The sequence below is a fragment of the Bufo bufo genome, chromosome 5 (assembly GCF_905171765.1).
Source record: "Bufo bufo chromosome 5, aBufBuf1.1, whole genome shotgun sequence".
NCBI classification, from domain to species: domain Eukaryota; kingdom Metazoa; phylum Chordata; class Amphibia; order Anura; family Bufonidae; genus Bufo; species Bufo bufo.
In genome coordinates, this window is record NC_053393.1 from 464,418,938 (window position 1) to 464,444,537 (window position 25,600).

Genomic DNA, 25,600 nt, shown 5'->3' on the forward strand with positions numbered 1-25,600 from the left:
AAAAAAATGATTGCATAATGGCTGTGCCTCTTTGTACAATCATAACTGTGAAGGGGCAGATGTTTTTTGAGCTTCCCTAAAGTCTTTTTCAGCCATAAATTATTCAGACATTCTAATAACATTTTCTTGGAGGAATGGGGTAGGGATCGACCGATATTGATTTTTAGAGCCGATACCGATAATCTGTGAACTTTCAGGCCGATAATTTATACCGATATTCTGTGCATTTTCATTTTTGGAAAAAATTAATTCCTACACAAATCTGCTGAAAATGAAATGTTTATTGTTAACATTTAGCTTTTTTTTGTAAATCTTTCTTTTTCATTTATGCTTAATATTTAGGTTTTTGTGTTTTTGAATAGGACTTTACACTCTCCCTGCTGCTCTGTGCACACAGCAGCAGGGAGCTGACTATGGCAGCCAGGGCTTCATGGGCTTCCTAGCTGCCATGGTAACTGATCGGAGCCCTAGGCTTACAGTGCTGGGACTCCGATCAGAAGCTGCCACTGCACCACCAGTGAGGAGGGGACCATGTGGCCACTGCCACCTATGACTAATTCTGGGGTCTGGGGGGGACGCACACTGTGCCACCAATGTTTTTAATACTGGGGGGCACACTGCGCCACCAATGTTTTTAATACTGGGGTTGGGGGGGGGGCGCACTGCCACCAATGATGATAACTCTCCCATTAATTAAAATACAGAAGGCAGGTGCTGGCTGCAGAATCATATAGCCGCACCCGACCTCTATGAGTGGTAGCTCTGATCTGCGGCAGTTAACCCCTCAGGTGCGGGAGGGGTTAACTGCCGCGGATCACAGCTACTTGTCATTAAAGGTCAGGTGTGGCTATATGATTCTGCAGTCAGCTCCCGCCTCCTGTTGAATTTGAATGAATGAGTGAGTTAACATCATTGGTGACGCAGTGGCCACAGCCTCTCCCCTCCTCTCATTGGCGGCAGCAGCGGTACAGGGGGGGAGGGAGACACTGCTTCCTTCTCCCCTGTGCTGCTGAGGGAACATGGATCGCGCTGACAGCAGCGCGATCCATGTTCGCGACTCGTTATCAGCACACCGGCAAGGTTAGATGCCGATACCGATAACTTTGAAAAGCCTCAATATCGAAAGATCGGCAAAACCGATAATCGGTCGATCCCTAGAATGGGGGGTTACTATCAACCAATCTGAAAGTACATATAACATGTGGGGTAAAGAGAAAAATACACTTCTCAGAGATACATAGATAATGGCAGACAAAGCCATATAAGCATTGCATGGAGAGCTCTTTGGGAATTTTTTGTATTCTAGACATGAAACTCCAAATTAATGAAATGAAATCATTAATCACATAAAAAGTACTGTGCATATGCAGTGTTCTTGTGCATTGTTGCATCATAGCTAAAATATTTCACGAGGTAAAGTATGACATTTATCGCTTCCTCCACCCATCTGCTGCTTATACTTACTTTCCTCTATTTCATTCACATTTCCTCTGTGCTGCAGCCAGTTTTCCTTAAGACTGAATTGGTGGAAGAGAGCTCTGTTCTGTGGGCACAAGATTGAGGACAATATACTGATGAACTTGTGTTACATTCACAGTAAGCAAACCCTATCCAAGTAACACACACTATTAGATATCCAGCACTTAATACATCCTTAAATCATGGGAAACAGATGACTAACATGACTGAGAGACAGAAGTAAGTTTGCATCACACTTCATCAAACCTTCCCTACCATAGTAGAAAATCCTAGCTCAGTCCTAATTGTTGGCCATTTACATCTCACATCATCAATAATCAGTAATAAAGTTTACTTATATGGATTGGTTTATTCCATAGTACATAGCCCTAATAATCTCCACTAATGTCTCCAGTAGAGAATTGATCCCAACAAATCAAATTTGTTTAAAATCAGTCTCCTGGATCACCAAGGGGTTGGCCCTGTTGCTCAAGAAACTCCCCATCCCCCCCGATTGGCAGGCCCACCATTCTCACCTGGCCCTGTCAATCCTGCGCTACTGCCCAAGTAGGAGATAGCCACAGCACATGACATCTGGATGCACTTGGAAGTGGAGGCTGCACTCCTCCATCCTTGGGCTCATGAATGCATGAATACTCTTTTCCTAATTACTGTATAAGTTATGAAATGTGCCAAGTGATCCTCTGCGCTTGCACCAATACTCAGAGCAACGGCGCAAGACTGTCAGTGACAGACGAGGTGTCTGGCCCTGTCAATCAAGGGGGACAGTCTCTTGAGCAATAAGCCATCCCCTTAGTGCTCCCTGATTTTGAACTAATTCAAATTGTGAGAATCGATTCGCTCATTTACTTAGGATAGATCATCAATATCAGGTGAGCAGGGTCCAACTCCCAGCATCCCGGCCGATCAACAGGCACCAGAAATACAAAGCTTCATCCACTTTGTAGTGGCCAGGACTGGTTTCTGCAGCGCTGCTCCCATTCACTTGAATAGGAGCTGAGTTGCAGTACCCGAGTTTAACCACCACACAGTGCATGTTCCAGTTCCATTCTCCATTTACTTCTGGAACAGCAATTGCCACTAACAGCCCCTAGTGAGGGTGTTGGAAGGTCACTGATCTGATATTAATGACCTATCCTATAGATACACATAGGTCATTAATATACAAGTCCCTGAAAACCTCTTAAACCTAGAATCATATAATTCTGGCCAGACCATCAAACATTCCATTAAAGATGAATTCAACTGCCATTATGTCTGCCAATACAGGGGGAAGTAACAAGCCCCGGACCAAAAAATGGGGACATAGGGGCCAGCATGCAGGACCAGAGCAGCGGGGAGGAGGTGAGTATGAATACTGCGGAGCATACTTATTATTTTGTACAGTTGTATTGAAAAGCAAAGTCAACTACACTTTACAATTAAGCAGTTGCAGCAAGAACGTACACATGTGGTTTTAGCCAACAACTGTCTATAGGCATGTTAGGCATATGTGTCAGGAGAATCTCTGCGTGCTCATTTAGGGCTCATGCACATGACCGTTGTTGGCCGATGCCCGTATTGCAGTCCACAAACAGCCGGTCTGTGATATATGGGCACCGGCCGTATGTGCACTGTATCACGGATGCGGACCCATTCACTTGAATGGGTCCACAATCCGGAGAGTGCGGAACGGGAGGCATGGAACCCCACAGAACGACTACGGCGTGCTTCTATGGGTTTTCTGTCCGTGCCTGCGCACCGCTAAAAAGTGGTGCATGCACTACTTTTTGGTGGTGCGGACCGTCAGATGCAGATCACAAACACCATTGAAGTGAATTGGTCCACAATTTGCAGACCACAGCACGGGCCCGGCCATACGTCTGGTCTTATAGGTACTAGTCTTCAGAGTGCCTTTCATTTCTCTATATACCGGTACTAGAATTTTTTCAATCTCCCCACCTTTAAAGAAGCACTTCTCCTATAAATGCTCTCTCCTCAGGTGCTGCATATCAGGGGCATTCCTCCCTTTTATTAAGTCCATTGAATACTTATTTTATGATTGAATTAATCAGAACATGGTAAGAGTGAGCTGGTCAGCATGGAAAAGGCCAATCATGGAACATCACAGTGGAGGATCACCCTTTCCTGCCCTGAACTATGGCCAGACTTCAATGGGGACAATAGCAGTCATGACGTTTGCATGGATTTTGATTCATTCTCCTGCCATTGTTACTACTTCCTAGAAAACTTTTGGCCACATTCAGAGACGGACTATCCACCCTGCAACTAAGTATCCACCCAGCAGCAATGCCTCTCATTAAAAGCTTCCTTGCCAGATTGTGCTGCTAATCTCGGAGGAAGTCTGCTGTAACACATTTCCTAACACACATTTTATTGCCCTGTCATGTGCACAGCTGGGTAACATGGTATGAAATATATACTTCTGTTTTTTTTTTTGTTTTTTTTTATATATATGGGCTTACTACACATCATCTATTGCCTTGGTTTCGTGAATGCACAAATGCTCTTTTTCTAATTACTGTACATGTTATGAAATATCTCATGTGATCCGCACATCTCTAGCACTTCACTGAATCACAATATATTACACTTCGTAAAGAGATACACTAAATCACAGGACATGAAATAAGCAATACCTTTCTATGTGGTGAGTATTCGTCGACAGTGCTGCAAACAAAAAAAAAAACACAGTAGTCAGTGTTTATGCTGCATACCGTATATAAAAATTATAGAAAAAGTGCCTGTATATTCAGCAATCTTTATGGACTAAGTGGATTCTAATCTGAGATGTATAGAAATAAAGATTAAAAAGATTACAATTAACAGGAAAATAAGTGAAATTCCTATAAATATGCTATTGCCCAGAACATTACAATGTCTGCCTTTACTGTACAGGCAGAGATAATGTATTCTACTCCCCAAATGAGCTAGTGGATAATATATTCCTGCACTGGTCTCTTTTCCCAGTCCTATATATCCGGTGAACTCTTGACCTTGAAATGACACATAATCCTTACTGGATCCCACCCCCACACTGGATTGTCCAGGGAATTCTCTACCCTCGCACTTACTGACGACGATGGATCCGCAGCACCTTCTGGAATTCTTTTAATTCCTTCTCTAAGATGGGATATTCATACACATCATCGAGCACATAGCGATAGAGGGTCTGAAAAACAGAAAAACATCATGCCTCATTTATTCTGGTCTGCATTCCTCATCGGTGGGCACTGAGTAATATCACAGAACGGAATGAGGCGCTGAAATAATAGTGATGAAACAACAGCAGAAGAGACACGCCATGTCGGCACAGTCGCCCTCATATAACGCTCCCTTTTTTTTTTATGCTTAGATTTTTTCATTTTTTTACACCAAGCAATGTATTGATACCTGCTTGTATTCTTTTTTTTTTTATAATTAAGGTCACTTTATGTCACATATCAGTCACATCACCCTTGTTATAACACTGGTCTTGCGCTGTAATCCAGTGATATAAAGCGGGAGCAAAAGGTTAACCCTGCTCACACATACGATGACAGCAGTACAATAAACTGAACGTCACATCTAATGATATGGCCCAGATCTACATTCTTGGCTCCTGCAGACAAAAGATTGTGCGCCTAACCAGGGCAGACGTAACAACAAGTAATACCATGAAGACATATGACTTTAAGAAGACAGGCCCTAGTAATGAATAGTCCATAGGAGAAGTATCTTATACATAGTGCAGAAAACTGAAGCCATAAATGGTAATTATACAACATGGATTTTAGGACTATAATTTTGCAGAATATGCTTTGTCTCACTTCTTCACGTTGGATGACGCTATTTTCTGTCAGAGCTGGAAAGACTCACTGCTCGCTGTTTATATCACACATTTCTAAATGTTCAATTTTTAGTTTTGCGGTTATAGATATGCATTACCAGAAGCCATATCCTGGTTGAACCAATATACACTCACCTAAAGAATTATTAGGAACACCTGTTCTATTTCTCATTAATGCAATTATCTAGTCAACCAATCACATGGCAGTTGCTTCAATGCATTTAGGGGTGTGGTCCTGGTCAAGACAATCTCCTGAACTCCAAACTGAATGTCAGAATGGGAAAGAAAGGTGATTTAAGCAATTTGGAGCGTGGCATGGTTGTTGGTGCCAGACGGGCCGGTCTGAGTATTTCACAATCTGCTCAGTTACTGGGATTTTTACGCACAACCATTTCTAGGGTTTACAAAGAATGGTGTGAAAAGGGAAAAACATCCAGTATGCGCCAGTCCTGTGGGCAAAAATGCCTTGTGGATGCTAGAGGTCAGAGGAGAATGGGCCGACTGATTCAAGCTGATAGAAGAGCAACGTTGACTGAAATAACCACTCGTTACAACCGAGGTATGCAGCAAAGCATTTGTGAAGCCACAACACGCACAACCTTGAGGCGGATGGGCTACAACAGCAGAAGACCCCACCGGGTACCACTCATCTCCACTACAAATAGGAAAAAGAGGCTACAATTTGCACAAGCTCACCAAAATTGGACTGTTGAAGACTGGAAAAATGTTGCCTAGTCTGATGAGTCTCGATTTCTGTTGAGACATTCAAATGGTAGAGTCCGATTTTGGCGTAAACAGAATGAGAACATGTATCCATCATGCCTTGTTACCACTGTGCAGGCTGGTGGTGGTGGTGTAATGGTGTAAGGGATGTTTTCTGGGCACACTTTAGGCCCCTTAGTGCCAATTGGGCATCGTTTAAATGCCACGGGCTACCTGAGCATTGTTTTTCACCATGTCCATTCCTTCATGACCACCATGTACCCATCCTCTGATGGCTACTTCCAGCAGGATAATGCACCATGTCACAAAGCTCGAATCATTTCAAATTGGTTTCTTGAACATGACAATGAGTTCACTGTACTAAAATGGCCCCCACAGTCACCAGATCTCAACCCAATAGAGCATCTTTGGGATGTGGTGGAACGGGAGCTTCGTGCCCTGGATGTGCATCCCTCAAATCTCCATCAACTGCAAGATGCTATCCTATCCTATCAATATGGGCCAACATTTCGAAAGAATGCTATCAGCACCTTGTTGAATCAATGCCACGTAGAATTAAGGCAGTTCTGAAGGCAAAAGGGGGTCCAACACCGAATTAGTATGGTGTTCCTAATAATTCTTTAGGTGAGTGTATATAGTGCATCTTATCAATTCAATAAGAAAAGTGCATGTGGAGAGCAAAGATATAAATAAGGGTGCATTCACACGATCATGTGTTCGGTCTGTGTCCGGTCCATATTTTTGTGGATTGCACGCAGACCTTTTCATTTCTATGGGGCCGCAATAAATGCAAACAGCACACGGATGTCTGCCGAGTGCTGTCCGCAGCAGTGCGGCAGAGCCACAAATGATACAAAGTGTCCTATTCTTGGCCGTTTTGTGGGCATTTTTTTCATGGTGCCTGCAAAAAGTGTGGGATGCACATGGACCGCATCTGTATTTTGCAGATTCACTATTTGCAGACCACAAAACAGATAGGATCGTGTGAACGTCTGCTAAGCCTGTAGTACTAGGTTTTATCACTGTTAATCTCTGGAGGACTCCCCCCTATAGGATGTGAACTAGAGGAAACAATTAATTTTCTAATTGCTAACACACAAGGCAGGTGTTGTGTAGGAGCCATATATCGAGAGTCAAGGACGGGATAAACTCCAGTCCTGAGACATCAGGAAATTGTGTATTTACATGAACCAAAACCTCGACCTTCTCTTTTATCTATTACTGTAAAGAGTAAAATTCAGCTATGAAAACTGCTTTTCATGATGAAACAGGCTTGATTGCCTCCTGTGCATCTTTGTGTCTAGGCCGAAAAGAAGTTTACGGCCAGTTCTACATGGAATCTGCTAGAATAACATCTCCATTGCACAAGAACGGGGTCTTCCTGTTCACATGCTCTGGAAAACAGTCCATCTGTAATGTTCTCTACACCATGGAAAAATAAAATCATGCTACTTATTCTTGCAGATTTCTCCTGGAAAAGCCAGCAGAACAGCCCCATTGAATAAGGCTATTTTCTGAGCTGATCCACAGCACATCAGTGTCAGCCTCAGATTTCTGCGGTGGATTCTCTATTGAGTACAAGTTGGACTTACCTATGTAACTTACAGTTAGGGGAAGGCCACACATGGAGGAAATTTTCACCTGTGGAACTCATCTCAAAGCTGTGGCACAGCAATGACACAGTGCTGGCTATGTCACGCATCGGACAAAAGCAGCATCTAATGGACCCAAATGACTTACAATGAGGTCCATCAGGTTCAGTCATTCAGTCCATCAGTTTATTGGGGAAAAAAAAGAGCTGCATAATGTGCTGCTACGTTTTCTGGCAAATACGACAGAATCGGTGATGCTAATGTGAACTTGATCTAAGTCTCAGAAAAGTGGTATATTTTAGAGCTGTGATTTGTGAAAAGAAAAAAAAGAAAACAATCAGCCCCAAATTGGAGAAAAGTCGCCACCAACTTCTATTGTGGTCTATGATGGTGATGGCATTCGTGTGAAAATCAAATAGTGTTGGATGTTTTTGGAGTCACATGAGGCTGCATGCCATATCATGATCTCTATTGACAATCATCAGATGCAATGTCACGATGCAACATTTTGAATTTAGTGTTTAGCCCTAATTTTACATGCAGATGCTGCTGTAGATTCACTGCAGATTTTAACCCTATACAGTGTAAACCGCTGTGAAAGTCAGTGCCGTTTCTGCAACATAAATGAGCATGCAGCGGATCTGAAATTCTGCAGCATGCCCATTTTGCACATGGAATTTTGCAAATAAATGTGGATTGTGTGTTCAAAACCCATTCCACATACTGTAATATGCTGAATCAGCACCACAACACTGCAGAAAATATGCTTAGGCTGCATACGTGCATACTACACAACGCTTAAAAAAGACCACAGTCACTGTGGCATTATTCTCAGGCACTGGAGAATGCATTTCACATACAGACTTGTGCACAAGTCTAGGCTCATTGCTCACCTTCAGGAATAACTTGGAGTGCTCATCATCATGTAGCCAGTCTTTGTATAAAGCAGTCCACTGAGATGCAAGAAGCAGGACCTTCCGCTTTGTACACAGTGCCTCTGGGCTGTCTGCCTTGCCGTCGTATTTCTTGGCACAATAGGTAATTTCGGGTTAAGGAACAACAAGAAAACATTTTGTGTTTTAAAAGAGCAACCAATTACAGAGACGAGGAGAATGCGTCCTGAAAATCCAGAGCTAATTAAGTGACCCTTCTCTGCTGCTATGCATCAATCTCTTCTGTTACCAGGGAAAGGTTTGTCGCTGGTTCGCCACTATCCTGCAAATTGCTAGTACTGAAGCAAATCCAGGCTAAAGTATCAAAGGCCAATAAAGTAAACTCAGCATTTCTGTTATTTCTTTGTTTTCTTAGCAGTTCAGTTTATTATTCAAGACATTAGTCTTTGTCAGTCATTTAGGACCCCATTGGCACACTTCCATACCACAACGTCCAATTAAAGAACACAATCCAATCTGAACTTAAATAGAATAAGCTTCAAAGACTGCACTTCCTTTCACCTACAAAAACAAAATAAAGCATCCTAATAAAATACACAGTGAATTTGGTTTTGTAACGTGAAGGTTTACATTTCTATGTAGTGCAACAATATAACGTAGCCTGAATGTGTGCTATGATAAACTCACTGGACTAGCTTCTGAAAAATACACTTCATGAATTTTTGTACAATAAATCCAATCTCAAACCTTATTTATAACCCCAGATTAGGGCTCTTTCACACTTGCGTTCTTGTCTTCCGGCATAGAGTTCCGTCGTCGGGGCTCTATGCCGGAAGAATCCTGATCAGGATTATCCTAATGCATTCTGAATGGAGAGAAATCCGTTCAGGATGCATCAGGATGTCTTCAGTTCCGGAACGGAACGTTTTTTGGCCGGAGAAAATACCGCAGCATGCTGCGCTTTTTGCTCCGGCCAAAAATCCGGAACACTTGCCGCAAGGCCGGATCCGGAATTAATGCCCATTGAAAGGCATTGATCCTGATCCGGCCTTAAGCTAAACGTCGTTTCGGCGCATTGCCGGAGCCGACATTTAGCTTTTTCAGAGAGGTTACCATGGCTGCCGGGACGCTAAAGTCCTGGCAGCCATGGTAAAGTGTAGTGGGGAGCAGTATACTTACCGTCCGTGCGGTTCCCCGGGCGCTTCAGAGTGACGTCAGGGCGCCCCAAGCGCATGGATCATGTGATCACATGGATCACGTCATCCATGCGCATGGGGCGCTCTGACGTCACTCTGGAGCGCCCCGGGAGCCGCACGGACTGTAAGTATACTTCTCCCCCGCTCCCCGCTCCTACTATGGCAACCAGGACTTTAATAGCGTCCTGGCTGCCATAGTAACACTGAACGCATTTGGAAGACGGTTCCGTCTTCAAATGCTTTCAGTACACTTGCGTTTTTCCGGATCCGGCGTGTAATTCCGGCAAGTGGAGTACACGCCGGATCCGGACAACGCAAGTGTGAAAGAGGCCTTACCTACTGCCAGCTTTTTGTTTTTGTCTGGGACAAAATAATAGACAAGAATTTTTAACTGGAAAACCAAAATCCAGTTTCAAGCTGAACTGGATGGATGTATGTCTTTTTTCAGCCTTACAAACTAAGTAAAATTGAGGTAAAAAGTGATATCTATAGCTAGTATATACAGTGAAACCCCCTCAAAAGACTACCTCTTTGAGAAGACCAACCCCATATCAGACCAGATTTCCTCTGACACATGTACTGTTCCACCACATAGTATGAACCCTTTCCAAAAGACCAGTTCATCGAGAAGACAACCCCCTTATCCAAACCAGATTTCCTGCAACAAATTTTTAGCTTTACCCTATATTACACACACACTGGCCAACTTCTTTGAGAAGACCACCCATAGAACACCACTTTTAATGCAAGTTTGGGAGGTCTTGTCAGAGAGGCTTCATTTCTATTGCATCTATCTCTATATTGGCTTTTGAAGGGGACTCAAGTTATCTCCATTTCTTCACATCTCATTTCTTTTGGTTGCTATTTAACATGTTTTGTATGTATTTTACTATTATAAAAATATGTGACATTTCATTGTCCATGTAGCAAGAAGAAGGATCCAGGTTTCTTCATTTACGTGGAAATGACTGGTAGCGTGTCCATGTGGCTGCCCTAAAACATGACAATGCTAGAGCAGACAAGTTTTAATAGCCAGCATTCAAACTGCACCTAAAAAAACATATCTTCGGGTAACAGGTTTTTGCTGGATTGTATGTTTGATCTAGTAATGTGGCTATTGTGTGGATTAGCTTTGTATTCTACCCTGGAGCTCTCCACCTTTCAGAAGTCAGTACATGAACATGGCACGTGGGTGAAGAGCTGGAATGCATTAAATCCCTTGAAGCAGAAAAAGAAAACAATTAATCACGGACCTGTCATAAAAGGAGTAATGTGGAGTTATTCTATTGCATGCCATCCCCTTGTCGCTTTACTTGTGAATGATCAAGGTATGTTAAGCCATATGCATGGAATACCAGAATTTCTTCACTTGATAGCAAGTGTAAGGCATGTGCCTTAGGCATGTCCTATATCTTTCAAGTATTTCTAAAATGTGCTTTGAGACTGGAAAAATTACAATTAGCTTAAGTGTATTTCATGCAATGTGCTTATTTTGCTTCTGAATATATGCCCCATAATTACTAAGTACATCAGAAATTACTGCTAGCTTTATAGGCTCTGAGGAGCCTTTATTTCACAGTTGACTGTTTGTCGTATAGAGCTTCAGCAGCTTGTGATAAATATTAGTTTAAAATAATGTAATCTATTCACATATAGTTTTAGTAAATGTATAACAAAAACCTGAACAGAATACATGAATACATGCTTGTATTATATGGACATCATGCTAGCTCTTCTTCTCTCATCTTAAAGGGGCCATGGTGGATAGATAAGTCCTGTGATCTCTTCTTTGGGCCCGTAATCTCATGTTCATCAGACACAAGGCCTTTCTGCAGCTCAGTGCCACTCAACTGAAAGGGATTGAACTGCTATACCACAACATATGCAATGTATGGTGCTATGAAGACGACACAGATGGGACTTGGATCCCTCCGATCAATATTCATGCCAAGGATAGTGCCTTTTAAGGGGTTGCCTCTCTTCAGCAAATGGCATTCATCATGTAGTTCAAGTTAATACAAGGCACTTACTAATGTATTGTGATTGTCCATATTGCCTCCTTTGCTGGTTGATTCATTCTTTCATCACATTATACACTGCTTGCTTCCAGAGGTTACAGCCACTGCTGCAGCTCAGATACGAGATGTCGGGGAGCTGCTGTACATACGTGTCTATGCGCGCTCCCACAGTCCCAAGCACCAGAGAGGCAGGGGCCTTTTCCTATAGTGTGCGAGAGCGGCCACCACTGCTGGACTGCAGTGGTGGTCATAACCCCTGGATGCGAGCAGTGTATAATGTGATGAAAGAATGAATCAACCAGCAAAGGAGGCAATATGGACAATCATAATACATTAGTAAGTGTCTTGTATTAACTTTGACTACATGATAATTGTCATTTGCTGAAGTGATGAGACAACCCCTTTAAGTAGTTGGAGACTTCTGTACCATATGTAAAAGTGAGTAAAAGAGGTACAACACGCAGAGTAAAAATTAACTTGATACTACCAAAACGTAGGAAATGTTCCAGACAAATAAGGCCATCAACTACTATGGATGCTTATCAGGAGTAATATGCTACACATTGCCTGAGAACAAGCGGAGAATACTAAGAATGAGTCTAGTACCAATAGGGATATCATTCACCCAGACGCTACTGGGGGATAGTGGAAGGCGGCATAGTTAAAGATCTATCCTGAAGTAACTATTCCCCAAAGCAAACTGGTATGAAGAAGACAAACTAAAGCCAGTCAATTTCTACCACACATCATAATACAACAAAACTGGACACAGTGTGGACAGTAGGATAAGAACTTCAGGTTCCTTTAGGCCAATAATCAAGAACACTCTCCATCTGTACAAGTTATTGAAATAATTGTTAGGACGTAAAAGATTATGCCTGGGAGGTATTCTACAGAAGTCTTCAGCTAACCGTGTACATAATACTAGAACCAACTAGTCCAACAATAGTAGTGCCAGATAGGTGGCAAATTAAAGGCGGATGATAGAACTGCAAAGATTAGATGCTTTTTTTTGCAACTAATGCTAAGACATATTGGGTGCTAAACCTTATGGGCCAGATTTATCATTAGTTCAAGTCAAAATAATGGAGTGAAAAAGTCCAAAATTTTTGCGCAATCGCTAAAACTGCGCAGAATTTGCAACTTTTATTGGCTCTGCGCTATGCTCGCTAGTTTTCTGAAAGTGGCCGTGTTTTCTTATGTAAATTAATCTCTAGACAGATTTACTATTGCGACAATTTAAAAAGTCGCAAAAGATTGCGCAATTTCACTCCAGTGAGGACCATGCTTATCTTATGCAACTTTTTTATTGAACATGTGACTTTTTCGTAAAGACGTGCGACTTTTGTAAAGCCACTTACTGAAGGATAAACTGCTACTGTCAAACCACATTTATCACAGTATTAAAGGTCCATTAATAAATCTGACTTAGCCAAAAGTGACTTTGGACATATGTAAAAGTGGAGTAAGATGTAAGTGTAATGATAAATCTGGCCCTATGGCTCTATGCAGTAACCTTGAGGGAAATGACACTGTGCCGCTTTGTATCTTGCATTACAGATATCTATTCCTATTCATCAACCGTGCCTCATCCTGCTCTAATCTGGAGCCACCACAGAATGGACTAATGTGTCAGTTGTATCCTTTCACAGCAATTTACCAGATGCCATTTTCCTGTAATGTTAGGCATCTGCTTTCCATTCTTTGGAATCAGGGGCATGACTGTTCCAGTTAATTAAGGATATTGTCTGAGGAGCGCCTGGCACAAGTCGTCTGTTGTCATGAAGACGGTGTATGTGAGAAGGAAGTCATCCAGGAGGGTATCTGTAGAAAAACACAAACATGAAATCACAAGGTGAGGGAGTGTCAGTCTCTGAGGACTGGCATTGTCACTGCAATAGTATTCATGAACATGCCCACAGGGAACATCCTATAGTGCCCAGAGATTTAATAATGAGAAATACATTGCATTATTCAGCAGCAATCTCCTGACTCCGGCAGTGGTTAACGTCTGCTCCGTGCAATAAAACCATTAATTAGCACTGAAGCCTATTTTATTACCAAACTGCAACAACAACTAGATTGGTCATGAATAATATAATACATACTCCAAAAACATACAATACATACAAATAAAAAATGGCAAAAAGTTAAATGCGTTGTCTCAGTTCAGCAAATTGCATTTATCATGCACAGAAAATTAATACAAGGCACTTACTAATGTATTGCGATTATCCATATTGCTTCCTTTGCTGGCTGGATTATTTTTTCTATCATGTTATACACTGCTCGTTTCCATGGTTACGGCCACCCTGCAATTCAGCAGCAGTAGTCATGCTTGCACACAATAGGAAAAAGCGCATGACTCTGGTGGCTCTGACCCCAGGACTACGCATAGTACAGCACTTTTCTCTATAGTGTGCAAGCACGGCCACTGTTGCTGGATTGCACGGTGGTCTTAACCATAGAAACGAGCGGTGTATAATGTGGTGAAAAAATGTATCCAGCCAGCAATGGAAGCAATATGGATTATAACAATACATTAGTAAATGCCTTGTATTAACTTTCTCTACATAATAAATGCCACTTGCTGAATTGAGACAACCCCTTTAAGAACAGGGGCACAATCAATAAAATATTTAAAACGGACATCTACTTAAACAAAACCATTCAATGTCATGATGCCATGATGGATCCATATTTCGAAGAATCCAAAAGAGTCACTTTGACTTTAATGGGAACCATCGGGGTTCCCATATTTTTGCCAGTAAGGAAATACACTAGGTTGCACTTTTCTTTAGTTAAAAATAACAGAAAGTGCAATGTAAACTCTCAAAGGTGTGAACACTGTTATCAGGTAGATGGGTGCAGTATTTAGCACCCTGCAGTTTACATGGCCTGCATGGAATATATAGTTCTGACTTCAGAAGTGGCATAGGTCTTCTTTAGAGGAGGTTCTCTGTATGCCCTCAGTACGGTATCTATACAGACGTGGCTCTGCAGTTTACATATTGTGATATCATGCGAGCCTCATGAGAGGACAAAGCTCTTTGACTTTCACTGAAATGCAAAGCAGCACAAGTCTGTTGCCAGCCTCCTTGACATATGGAAGGCACAAGCACATCACTATGTGTAAGCAATAAAAAGGCTAGAAAATACAACAGACCCCCTGCTGTTCCAGGACCGTCTGAACTCCCGGTTGCTTTCATTTCCCCCTGTCAGTCTTTGCATGTGGCTCAGCACTACACTAAGGACACAATGCACATTGCTGACATTTGCAATAATTATGTAAACATTCCTTTTTTTTTAATGAAAACTGAAACTTCAGCCAAACACTTTGTAGTCATCTGTCAAGCTCGGATCTTCAAACATGAGGCTATGTTCACACTTTCTTTTTCTGTACATCTGTGGATTAGGTCAGGAAATGTTCCTCATATATACAGGGTGGGCCATTTATATGGATACACCTTAATAAAATGGGAATGGTTGGTGATATTAACTTCCTGTTTGTGGCACATTAGTATATGTGAGGGGAAAACTTTTCAAGATGGGTGGTGACCATGGCGGCCATTTTGAAGTCGGCCATTTTGAATCCAACTTTTGTTTTTTCAATAGGAAGAGGGTCATGTGACATCAAACTTATTGGGAATTTCACAAGAAAAACAATGGTGTGCTTGGTTTTAACGTAACTTTATTCTTTCATGAGTTATTTACAAGTTTCTGACCACTTATAAAATGTGTTCAATGTGCTGCCCATTGTGTTGGATTGTCAATGCAACCCTCTTCTCCCACTCTTCACACACTGATAGCAACACCGCAGGAGAAATGCTAGCACAGGCTTCCAGTATTCGTAGTTTCAGGTGCTGCACATCTCGTATTTTCACAGCATAGACAATTGCCTTCAGATGACCCCAAAGATAAAAGTCTAAGGGGGTCAGATCGGGAGACCTTGGGGGCCATTCAACTGGCCCACGACGACCAATCCACTTTCCAGGAAACTGTTCATCTAGGAATGCTCGGACCTGACACCCATAATGTGGTGGTGCACCATCTTGCTGGAAAAACTCAGGGAACGTGCCAGCTTCAGTGCATAAAGAGGGAAACACATCATCATGTAGCAATTTCGCATATCCAGTGGCCTTGAGGTTTCCATTGATGAAGAATGGCCCCACTATCTTTGTACCCCATATACCACACCATACCATCAATGTGGGTTAGTGTCAGACCAATAGCGGTGGTTTTGTTTGTTAACTTCACCATTCACATAAAAGTTTGCCTCATCACTGAACAAAATCTTCTGCGTAAACTGAGGGCCCTGTTCCAATTTTTGTTTTGCCCATTCTGCAAATTCAGTGCGCCGATCTGGGTCATCCTCGTTGAGATGCTGCAGTAGCTGGAGTTTGTAAGGGTGCCATTTGTGAGTAGCTAATATCCGCCAAAGGGATGTTCGACTAATGCCACTCTCCGGTGACATGCGGCGAGTGCTACGCTGTGGGCTCTTGCTGAATGAAGCTAGGACAGCCACTGATGTCTGAGACAGATTTCATGCGTCCACATTTTGGCAAATCCAACACTGATCCAGTTTCACGAAACTTAGCAAGCAGTTTGCTAACTGTAGCATGGGAGATGGGTGGTCTCGTAGGGTGTCTTGCATTGAAATCTGCTGCAATGACCCGGTTACTGCGTTCACCTGACATCAACACAATTTCTATCCGCTCCTCACGTGTTAACCTCGGCGACATGTCAATGGCTGTAAACAAAGAGAAACTTGTAAATAACTCATGAAAGAATAAAGTTACGTTAAAACCAAGCACACCATTGTTTTTCTTGTAAAATTCCCAATAAGTTTGATGTGTCACATGACCCTCTTCCTATTGAAAAAACAAAAGTTGGATTCAAAATGTCCGACTTCAAAATGGCCGCCATGGTCATCACCCATCTTGAAAAGTTTCCCCCCTCACATATACTAATGTGCCACAAACAGGAAGTTAATATCACCAACCATTCCCATTTTATTAAGGTGTATCTATATAAATGGCCCACCCTGTATAATAGGCCTGACATACTAAAACCGTATCCTTTTGGTATACTTGGAATATTTAAAAGAAGAAAAACTGCTACAAGAGGACATAGTTTTAAATTAGAGGGGCAAAGGTTTAAAAGTAATATCAGGAAGTATTACTTTACTGAGAGAGTAGTGGATGCATGGAATAGCCTTCCTGCAGAAGTGGTAGCTGCAAATACAGTGAAGGAGTTTAAGCATGCATGGGATAGGCATAAGGCCATCCTTCATATAAGTTAGAGCCAAGGGCTATTCATAGTACTCAGTATATTGGGCAGACTAGATGGGCCAAATGGTTCTTATCTGCCGACACATTCTATGTTTCTACATTGAGGCAGTATGCAATGCCATACCTTTTTATGTAAAGCACTGAAAAACCTAAAGGCTACATACACCTTAGGGGGCATTTTTTATTATTGCATTTTACTCATTTGGGGCTAAAAAAAAAAAAAAAATTCAATTGGTCTGTATTAAAAATGTTCAGCCATTTATGAGATACAGGGGTTAAAAATCAGTCTGTTTTCAAGCTGTCACTTTGCGCTCTTTAAATTCCCTCATCTGACAGCTCGTGTGTAGCTCTTATCTCTGATATCCTTATATCATCAACACGTATTTAAGCCATGTTCTTATCAGTTTGATAAGAACCAAGCTATAATAAGTGTTTATGAGTTCAGGAGATCATAGATAAGTTACACGAGCCATCAGATGACGGGTTTTCAAAGAAAATAAAAAGTGACAGCTTGGAAACAGACTGATTTGTAACCTCTGTATGTCATAAATGGCTGAACATGTTTAACAAAGACCAATTAAAAAAATGATTGCTAGCCCAAAATGAGTAAAATACAATCATAAAAAAATTGTCTCGAGCAACAGACGCTTTTCAATACAGAGTATCCTGGCAATAGGGTTAAGGCTAGCCATACACATAAGATATCGGTCATCTCTGGATGTGCCTTATATCTCCAAGAACAAAAGAATCGGCCATGTTGAAATCAGACAGCCAATCCTTATCTCTCCAACATCTGCTGTCAGGGGAGATCAGGAGGCCCCAACAACTGCCGTCAGATGGTCCTGCTGAAATCAGCAGGTTTGGCCACTATACATCCAATGTGTATGTCCAGACTAAATTGTGTGACATATTTTTTTTTGTACATTGGGAGTCAAATGGGTGACATATGCATAGTATAGTTATACACTTTTGGTGTATATGTTGTACATAAAACTATTTACTAAAGTTGGCTAATTTTTAGACAGGGTAAAGGGAATATGAAGATGCACCAAATGTATGACAGTGGTGCATGCTGTATGAGAGATTTGGCTGTTCCTTATGCAAAACCAAGCCTGGCTGACTTTAGGGCTCAGCTACACGGCGACATGTGTTGTGCAACAAGAAAGTCGTGCAACATTTTATGTAATGTTTGTTGATGGTGCCTAGTTTCGCGTTACACGTCAAGCAGAAATTTTCCTTAACTTTAATGGCAACAGCCAAATTACAGTTGTCAAATAATCACGCAACAACAAGTCGCACATAGTTTTGTGTTGCTCAACATTTTTACAACTTAGGTGTCTCTTCTGAATCCTTATACCATTACTTTGCATCATTAATCAGACACAACAAAGCCACTTCCAAGTTTTTACAAAGTGCCTAGAAAAAAGCAAAAAGTCTGAAAACAGGAAACAAATGTTGCGCATGTCATTTGAGCCAATTTTTGGGCAAACTGTAACACACAATTCTAGAGCATTAGGACTAGTAAATCTGCCCGATTTTTTTGCAAAGCAACCAATGAATGTAATAAGTATACAGTAGAGGGGAGCGGGCCAGGGATGTCGCAGGTTTCGAAATATTAGCAGCACAGGGGAGAAGGAAGAAGAAAGCAGTCCCCCCCCCCTCTGCTGCTGCCACCAATGAGAATGCAGAGGGGAAGGGGAGGGGCTGTGGCCGCTGCCACCAATGAGAATGCAGAGGGGAAGAGGAAGGGAGGGGCTGTGGCCACTGCGCCACCAATGAAGGGACTAGGATGATTTCCACAGAAAATCACAAGAAAAAGAACTAAAGTGCTTACATGAAGAGGACATCGGGGAACAACAATGCATTTCAGACTCATTGCAAAGGTAAAAGAAGAGCGTTCTGCTCAAAGACTAAAAGAGGACAGAAATTTATCAGCGTATCATACTCGAGTGCAGTGCAGGATCACGTACTGAAAGATGAGCCATAAAATTATACCACCTAGTGGTGAACCTATATTGAAGGCCAGTGACAGGTGCAGGGCCTTACGCCTCATTCACGTTTCAATGTTTTTACTGATGTCCGCTGTCCGTTAGGTAACTCACTCATTTATTCAAATACAGGAGGCGGGTGCTGGCTGCAGAATCATATAGCCCGCACCCGACCTCTATGAGAGGCAGCTGAGATCCGCGGCAGCTAACCCCTTAGGTGCCGCACCTGAGTTTCACCTATGTGATTCTGCAGCCAGCACCCGCCTTCTGTATCTGTATTAAAGGTGGTCATTGGTGGCGCAGTGCACCCCCCCCCCTTAATACGTGCAGGCCCGCGCTCTGACCTGACGCTGTGCACTTCAGGTAACTGTGGAGAGGGCGCCAAAGTCTTCAGAGCAGCTGCAGCAGAGGTAGGATAAGCCCGCTTCTACAGTACTGATCATGGGGGTCTTATCGGACATGGGGTTAGTATGAGCTCAGATAAGACCCCCAAATCCTCATCAGACCCACAAAATTAGCCTCCCCAGGGCTCACATAAGACACCAAAAATCAGACACCCCTTGCTCACATCTCCCCTATGTCAAATCACTCCCCCACACATGATCTCAAAATGGGGGTGGGGGAGTCACCTGAGCATGGGGCGGTCACCTGAGCGTGGGGCGGTCATCTGATAATAAGGCGTCATCTGAGCATGGGGCGGTCATCTGATAATAAGGCGTCATCTGTGCGTGGGGCGGTCATCTGTGCGTGGGGCGGTCATCTGAGCAATCTTGAAACACATTGTGAAAAACAAAGATTGCCAGAAGTCTCACTAAAGCTGTCTACATTACAGGTAGGAAAGGTGGTTTAAATGCACTTTTAAATGTTTGATAACTCAATTGCAGTAATACTGTCGTGTGCACGCATATTTGTGTAAACGGATAGCTTGTGGCTCCTGGCAGTCATACGATTTTGTTTTCTGGCTCTTTGTGTCTGTAAGGTTGGCCACCCCTGCAATATACCATAAATATTGATTTATTTGACCTTGGTGTCTCATCTCTACCATAACTTGTATAGAAATTCATAGATGATATAGAGTTTATTCTTGCTATTTTTCACACAACAGAAGAAAAAAAGATTGCTACAGCGCACAACCAGTGTTTGTATTGTGAAAAGAATAAAATAAAAATGTTATATATATATCTATCATGTTTATTTTAAAAAAAAGTGCCCACAGTGAAAACGGTTTGCCGCGCTGCAACAAGTAACACGTTCTAGCTGGTCTCAGCCCGCGCTTTTCAGCTCTGAAGGTGTGCAGTAAGAATAATCCTGTCTTATGTAAGACGTTCCTGGCACTCAATTAAAGCACACGACTCTTCAATGAGACATTAGTATTCCGTTTTAGAACCCCTTTGGGCAATTACTTCCTCATCTGACAACATGTCAATAAATATATCCTAAATGCTTGCGAATGGCAGAGGAAAAGGCAAATGATTCTATTACTATAGTAAAAGCACAGAAATGGAAATCAATGAAATGTTTTACATATGAAAGTAGGCGATTTGGGTAAAGTTTACAGGAGTAACTATAGATGTACTTTACATGGGCAGCCAGTGATAGGAAAAAGCTGTCAAACAAATTCTAAAAGTATAGGAAGACAGCAGTATTCTCTATGGTATGATGAAATCTGCAGTGAGGAGTTGGCTATAGACTTTAGTGGATGCCGCTTACAGAGCACCGCCTGTGCTTATAGCCATTAGTCACCAAAACCTCACACAAACAATTGGAGAACACAGTGTACAATAAAGCTAATGTACCATCAAGACTGTACTAATCTGGGATTCCTTGCTTCCAGTTTTATGTAATCTTTTTTTTTTTTGCAAATTTTTTTTGCAACTTCCAAATCTTAACCTGGGTCACATAAACCTATTGATAGAATACAGCTACTATGATGGAGAAATGGAAGGAACTAGAAAATGTCAAAACCTGAAGGTGAGAGCAGGCTGAAGCAGTTTTCCTGGTGCAGTCCATGAGCAAACAATGAGGAGATATTGTTCCTTCTTGGGTAAATGTGTCTCTGCAGAAAAGTGGGATTCGGGCCTAGGGATTAGCACATTACATATACGCTGCATCTCAGGAAGCTACTTCCATTACATATTTGCCCATAGTCATTGACAACTCATCTTAAAGAGGTTATTAATGTAAAAAATGAAAATCAGATCTCATTCTCACAAAGCTAGAACCAGCCCTGTACCTCACATGGATCCAGAGATCTCCCCATTCATTGCTCTGCTAGATTTATATCAAGCTGACAGCTCAAGGGGAGTGTCCTTTCTGCTGGAGCTCAGGGGGCGTGTCCATGCTCTCCCTATCACAGCTCAGGGGGCGTGTCCATGCTCTCCCCATCACAGCTCAGGAGGCAGTTGAAGGATGAAACTGAGCATGTGCGGCCATCTCAGTGAGCAGGACAAAGAAATAAGAAAATTAGTGGCGCTATACAGATACATTTTATTGAATAACTCAGTGGCTATGCTATATTTTTACTTACATGAAATTACAAAAGTATTCAGCTCTAGGTGCTGGTTTGAAAACTGTAGAATATTTTTCGTTGGACAACCCCTTAAACTATAAGGGCTGTTTCACACGAGCGTATGTCGTGCGCTGTCATTCACGGAGCGGATGTCACGCACGGCATCCGCTCGTGTGAAACAGCCCTAAGGGTGTGTTAAAGTCCGTGTTTGATCAATGATTTCCATCAGTGATTGTGAGACAAAACCAGGACTGAATCCTACAGGTAGATACTATATAATGGAAATATTTGCACCAGATTTGTCTTTTTGATCCATACCTGGTTTTGGCTCACAATCACTGATTAAAATCACTGATCAAACACTGAAAGTGTGAAACCAGTCTAAGCAGCTAAAAAGAGACTTTGGCAATCTTACTCAGAAACATGTTTAACTGGTGATTTACTACAATGATCAACCATTTTCCCAGTTATGTGTAAGCCCACTGTACCGTTCATGTCACATAGCACTGGGTCTATTATTTCACAGATAGCAATAGGAAAAAAACAATTAGTGACTTCTGAGGAATGTCTGGCAAATAGCATTAATCCAAAATAGAGCATCAGGGACATAGAAACCAAGAACAAATGACTCAGAAAGGAGGCAATAAAACAAAGTAGGGTTGTGGTTACCGATGAGCCTGTCAGCACCATACAGTGGACTTCTACGTTTTATCTTCTATCTACATATTTGGGCCCAGTATAAAAATTCAGCCTGCACATACTGTATACAATGAAACCTTTTCAGAAGACCAGATCTGTGAGAAGACCACCCCCTTCTCCAGACCAGATTTCCTGTGACTGATTTATTTGCTTATATTATGCATATTGCCCATCTTCTTTGAGAAGATCACCCCCTAGGAGACCACCTTTCAATACAATTTTGGGTGGTTGTCTCAAAAAGGTTTCACTGTGCCAACATTTTGTGGATAATTAACTCTTTGTACAAATACATTGTAGGTTTAGAGCAATAACACATTATAGAGAACCTCTTCTGACATGTCTTTTTCTATGAAATACTTGCTGGAGCGTCTTTTCTTATATCTCAGCAGTGTGCTGGTCCTCTGTTATTACTCCTGGAAATCTATGAATGATCTTACAAGTAGGGATTACTATGCACCTCGCCAATACGGTGTGTCTCTACAGTCTGACTCTGAACTGTACAGCAGCAGAGAAAAAGAAAGTCTGCGGCACTAAACCTTCCATAAACATCAGTCTTTATTCCATCAGATTAAAACAAACAGCATGGTGGGTACAGACGTTTTGTGCAGCAGACACTTCTTCCTGGCGTTACATGGTCTGACACTTTCAGCTCTGACTGGACAGCGAGTCTCATAGAGGTATATAGATACGTGGAAGTGCACTCTCCATTCGCTGCTATGGGAATTCCGATAATAGCCAAGCTATAGTCGTGAATGGAGAGCACGAAGCGCATGCACCTGTCTGAGTTTAATGGCATATACTAGCGATATGCCATCATAGTCTGAGATGGGCCAACCCCTTTAAAGGGGTTGTCCAGGTTCAGAGCTGAACCCGGACATACCCTTATTTTCACCCAGGCAGCCTCCTTGAGGCTAGCATCGGAGCATCTCATGCTCCAATGCGCTCCCCTGCCCTGCGCAATCGCGCAGGGCACGGGTTCTTCTGTTTTCAATAACACACTGCTGGGCGGAAACTTCCACCCGGCAGTGTTTTTGGTGACGTCACCGGCTCCTATTAGCCGTCTTCAGCGCTGCCCTAGCCGTTTTACTGGCTAGGGCAGTGCTAAATCCCATCCATCAGTGCTGGTGACGTCAACGGGCTTCCTGGCAGCCCCATGGAGAGCCCCAATACGTCATCGGATCTCCAAAAAATGCCTTTGCCCAGCGCGATTTAGCGCAGGACAAAAGAGAGCATCGGAGCAGGAACTGCCCCGATGCTCCTGTCAGGGGGGCTGCCTGGGTGAAAATGGAGGTATGTCCGGGTTCAGCTCTGAACCCGGACAACCCCTTTAAGGATGTAATGGAATACTGTATGTTTGAATATAAATCTAAACAAAAACTGAATGAAAAAAGTCAACAAAACTAAAATGTGTTTAGCAAAGAGATACTGAAGCTATTACAGCAGACAGGCAAAAGTAGAGACAGACCATCTGTTAGTGATATGTACGTGTCAACTTCTTTCACTTTACCTTAACTACAGGCTACTATTAGGCATGGATAAAGCTGGTATATGAAATGACTTTTGGTTTGGATAGTTTAGTATTTGTGGTGTTAGACAGAGACAAGCTCAAGGGCAGGAGTTATACATTTTTGTGCAGGAAGATGCTTTGCCTCAAGGTAATGACATGTTCTGCAAAATTATACCGTGCTGAAACACAGGCCATCTGGACCACATTCGATTTCTGTTAACATCAAGGAGAATCTATCAAGAAAATCAATTATTACCATTATATTTCAGGACACAATTTTGTCTACATTCATCCTTCTAGTGCAAATTACACAATTACTCAAGTGTTGTTTTGATTGAGAGTGAATGTTTGCAGCCATTGCATTAATAATGGAGCTCTAGCATTCTGAATGTGAATCCTTCTTTGCAGAGCCATACTGAATATATAAGGACTGCGGTATACAAATGACAGGCAAATGTACTTAAATGCATTATGCTGGGTTTACACATTGGGGATCATTTACTAAGACCGGCTTTTTACGCTATCATAAGATTTGCTTAATTTATGACGAGGAGTGCGCCTTGTCATAAATTAGGCCCATCTAAAGCAGTTTGCGTGCCTGGAGTAGTTTTTCGGCAATTTGCCCTGATACTACCCCCAATATGCCCCGTCCTGCTCTACTGTCAAACATGGCTTAAAAGCAGACGTGCTGGTCAAAAAATAGTCGCAAGTATCTTGATAAATGATCCCCAATGCCTTTTATTGCAGTCAAAAAAGAACAAAAGTAATAACTAAATAAGTTTTACTCGTGATTGTCACGGTTTTGTGATGTGGTATTTGCCTGTGTCGTTTTTACTGGTGAAACATTTGGATTTAAAGGGAACCTGTCATCAACTTTATGTTGACCTCACTGAGTGCAGCATAAAATAGTGACAGAAATGCTGACTTCAGCGGTGTGTCACTCATGAGCTAAAAGTAAGAGGTTGCCGAGAACCAGCATCATAATCATTGTAGCCCAGGCCTTGAAAATAGTCAAATCTACCTAAGAAGAGTCCTGGTTATTCCTAATCTCCTGCTCTCTCGCCCTTCTGCTGATGGTTGGCAGTTCTCTCCTAGAGAGAAAGGAAGAAAACTAGGTAGAAGACTGCCAGTCATCAGCAGGTGGGCAGGAGAGCAGGAATTCATGAATGACCAGGACTCTTCTCAGGTGGCCTTGACTCTTTTCCAGGCCCAGTCTGCAATGATTGTGATGTTGGTTCTCGGCAACCACTTACTTTTAACTTTTTAATGACAGACCGCTGAAATCAACTCACCTGTTTTTATTTTATCCTACCATTAGTACGGGGAGCATAAAGTTGATGACAGGTTGCCTTTAAGACTACTATCACACTCGCATTTGGTGCGGATCTGTCATCGATCTCCACAAACGCATCCGTTCAGATAATACAACCGCATGCATCCGTTCAGAAAGGATCCGGTTGTGATATCTTTAACATAGCCAAAACGGATCCGTCTTGAACACCATTGAAAGTCAATGGGGACGGATCCGTTTTCTATTATGCCATATTGTGTCATTGAAATGGATCCGTGCCCATTGACTTACATTGTGTGTCAGGACGGATCCGTTTGGCTCAGTTTCGTCAGCGTTTTGGTGTCCGCCTCCAAAGAGGAATGGAGACGGAACAGAGGCAAACTGATGCATTCTGAGCGGATCCTTTTCCATTCAGAATGCATTAGGGCAAAACTGATCCGTTTTGGACCACCTGTGAGAGCCCTGAACGGATCTCACAAACGGAAATCAAAACGCCAGTGTGAAAGTAGCCTAATGCGTTTAACTTGTGAAAAACACAATCACGATAAGAACACTGCAATGTGTAAACCCACCATCGGGATCCAG

General features: G+C 42.3%; 1 protein-coding gene across 2 annotated transcripts in view; it reads right to left on the reverse strand.

The window, feature by feature from the left end:
* The window catches only part of RAPGEF5 (Rap guanine nucleotide exchange factor 5), a 358,807-nt gene that overhangs the window by 40,118 nt on the left and 293,089 nt on the right, over positions 1-25,600 (reverse strand). For both annotated transcript variants that reach the window (XM_040433729.1, XM_040433730.1), the window contains 5 exons: positions 13,476-13,554; positions 8,517-8,661; positions 4,554-4,651; positions 4,119-4,149; positions 1,465-1,543 (listed from right to left, as the gene is read on the reverse strand). In XM_040433729.1, coding sequence (XP_040289663.1) covers positions 1,465-1,543; positions 4,119-4,149; positions 4,554-4,651; positions 8,517-8,661; positions 13,476-13,554 — 432 coding nt within the window. The remainder of the gene's footprint in view (positions 1-1,464; positions 1,544-4,118; positions 4,150-4,553; positions 4,652-8,516; positions 8,662-13,475; positions 13,555-25,600) is intronic.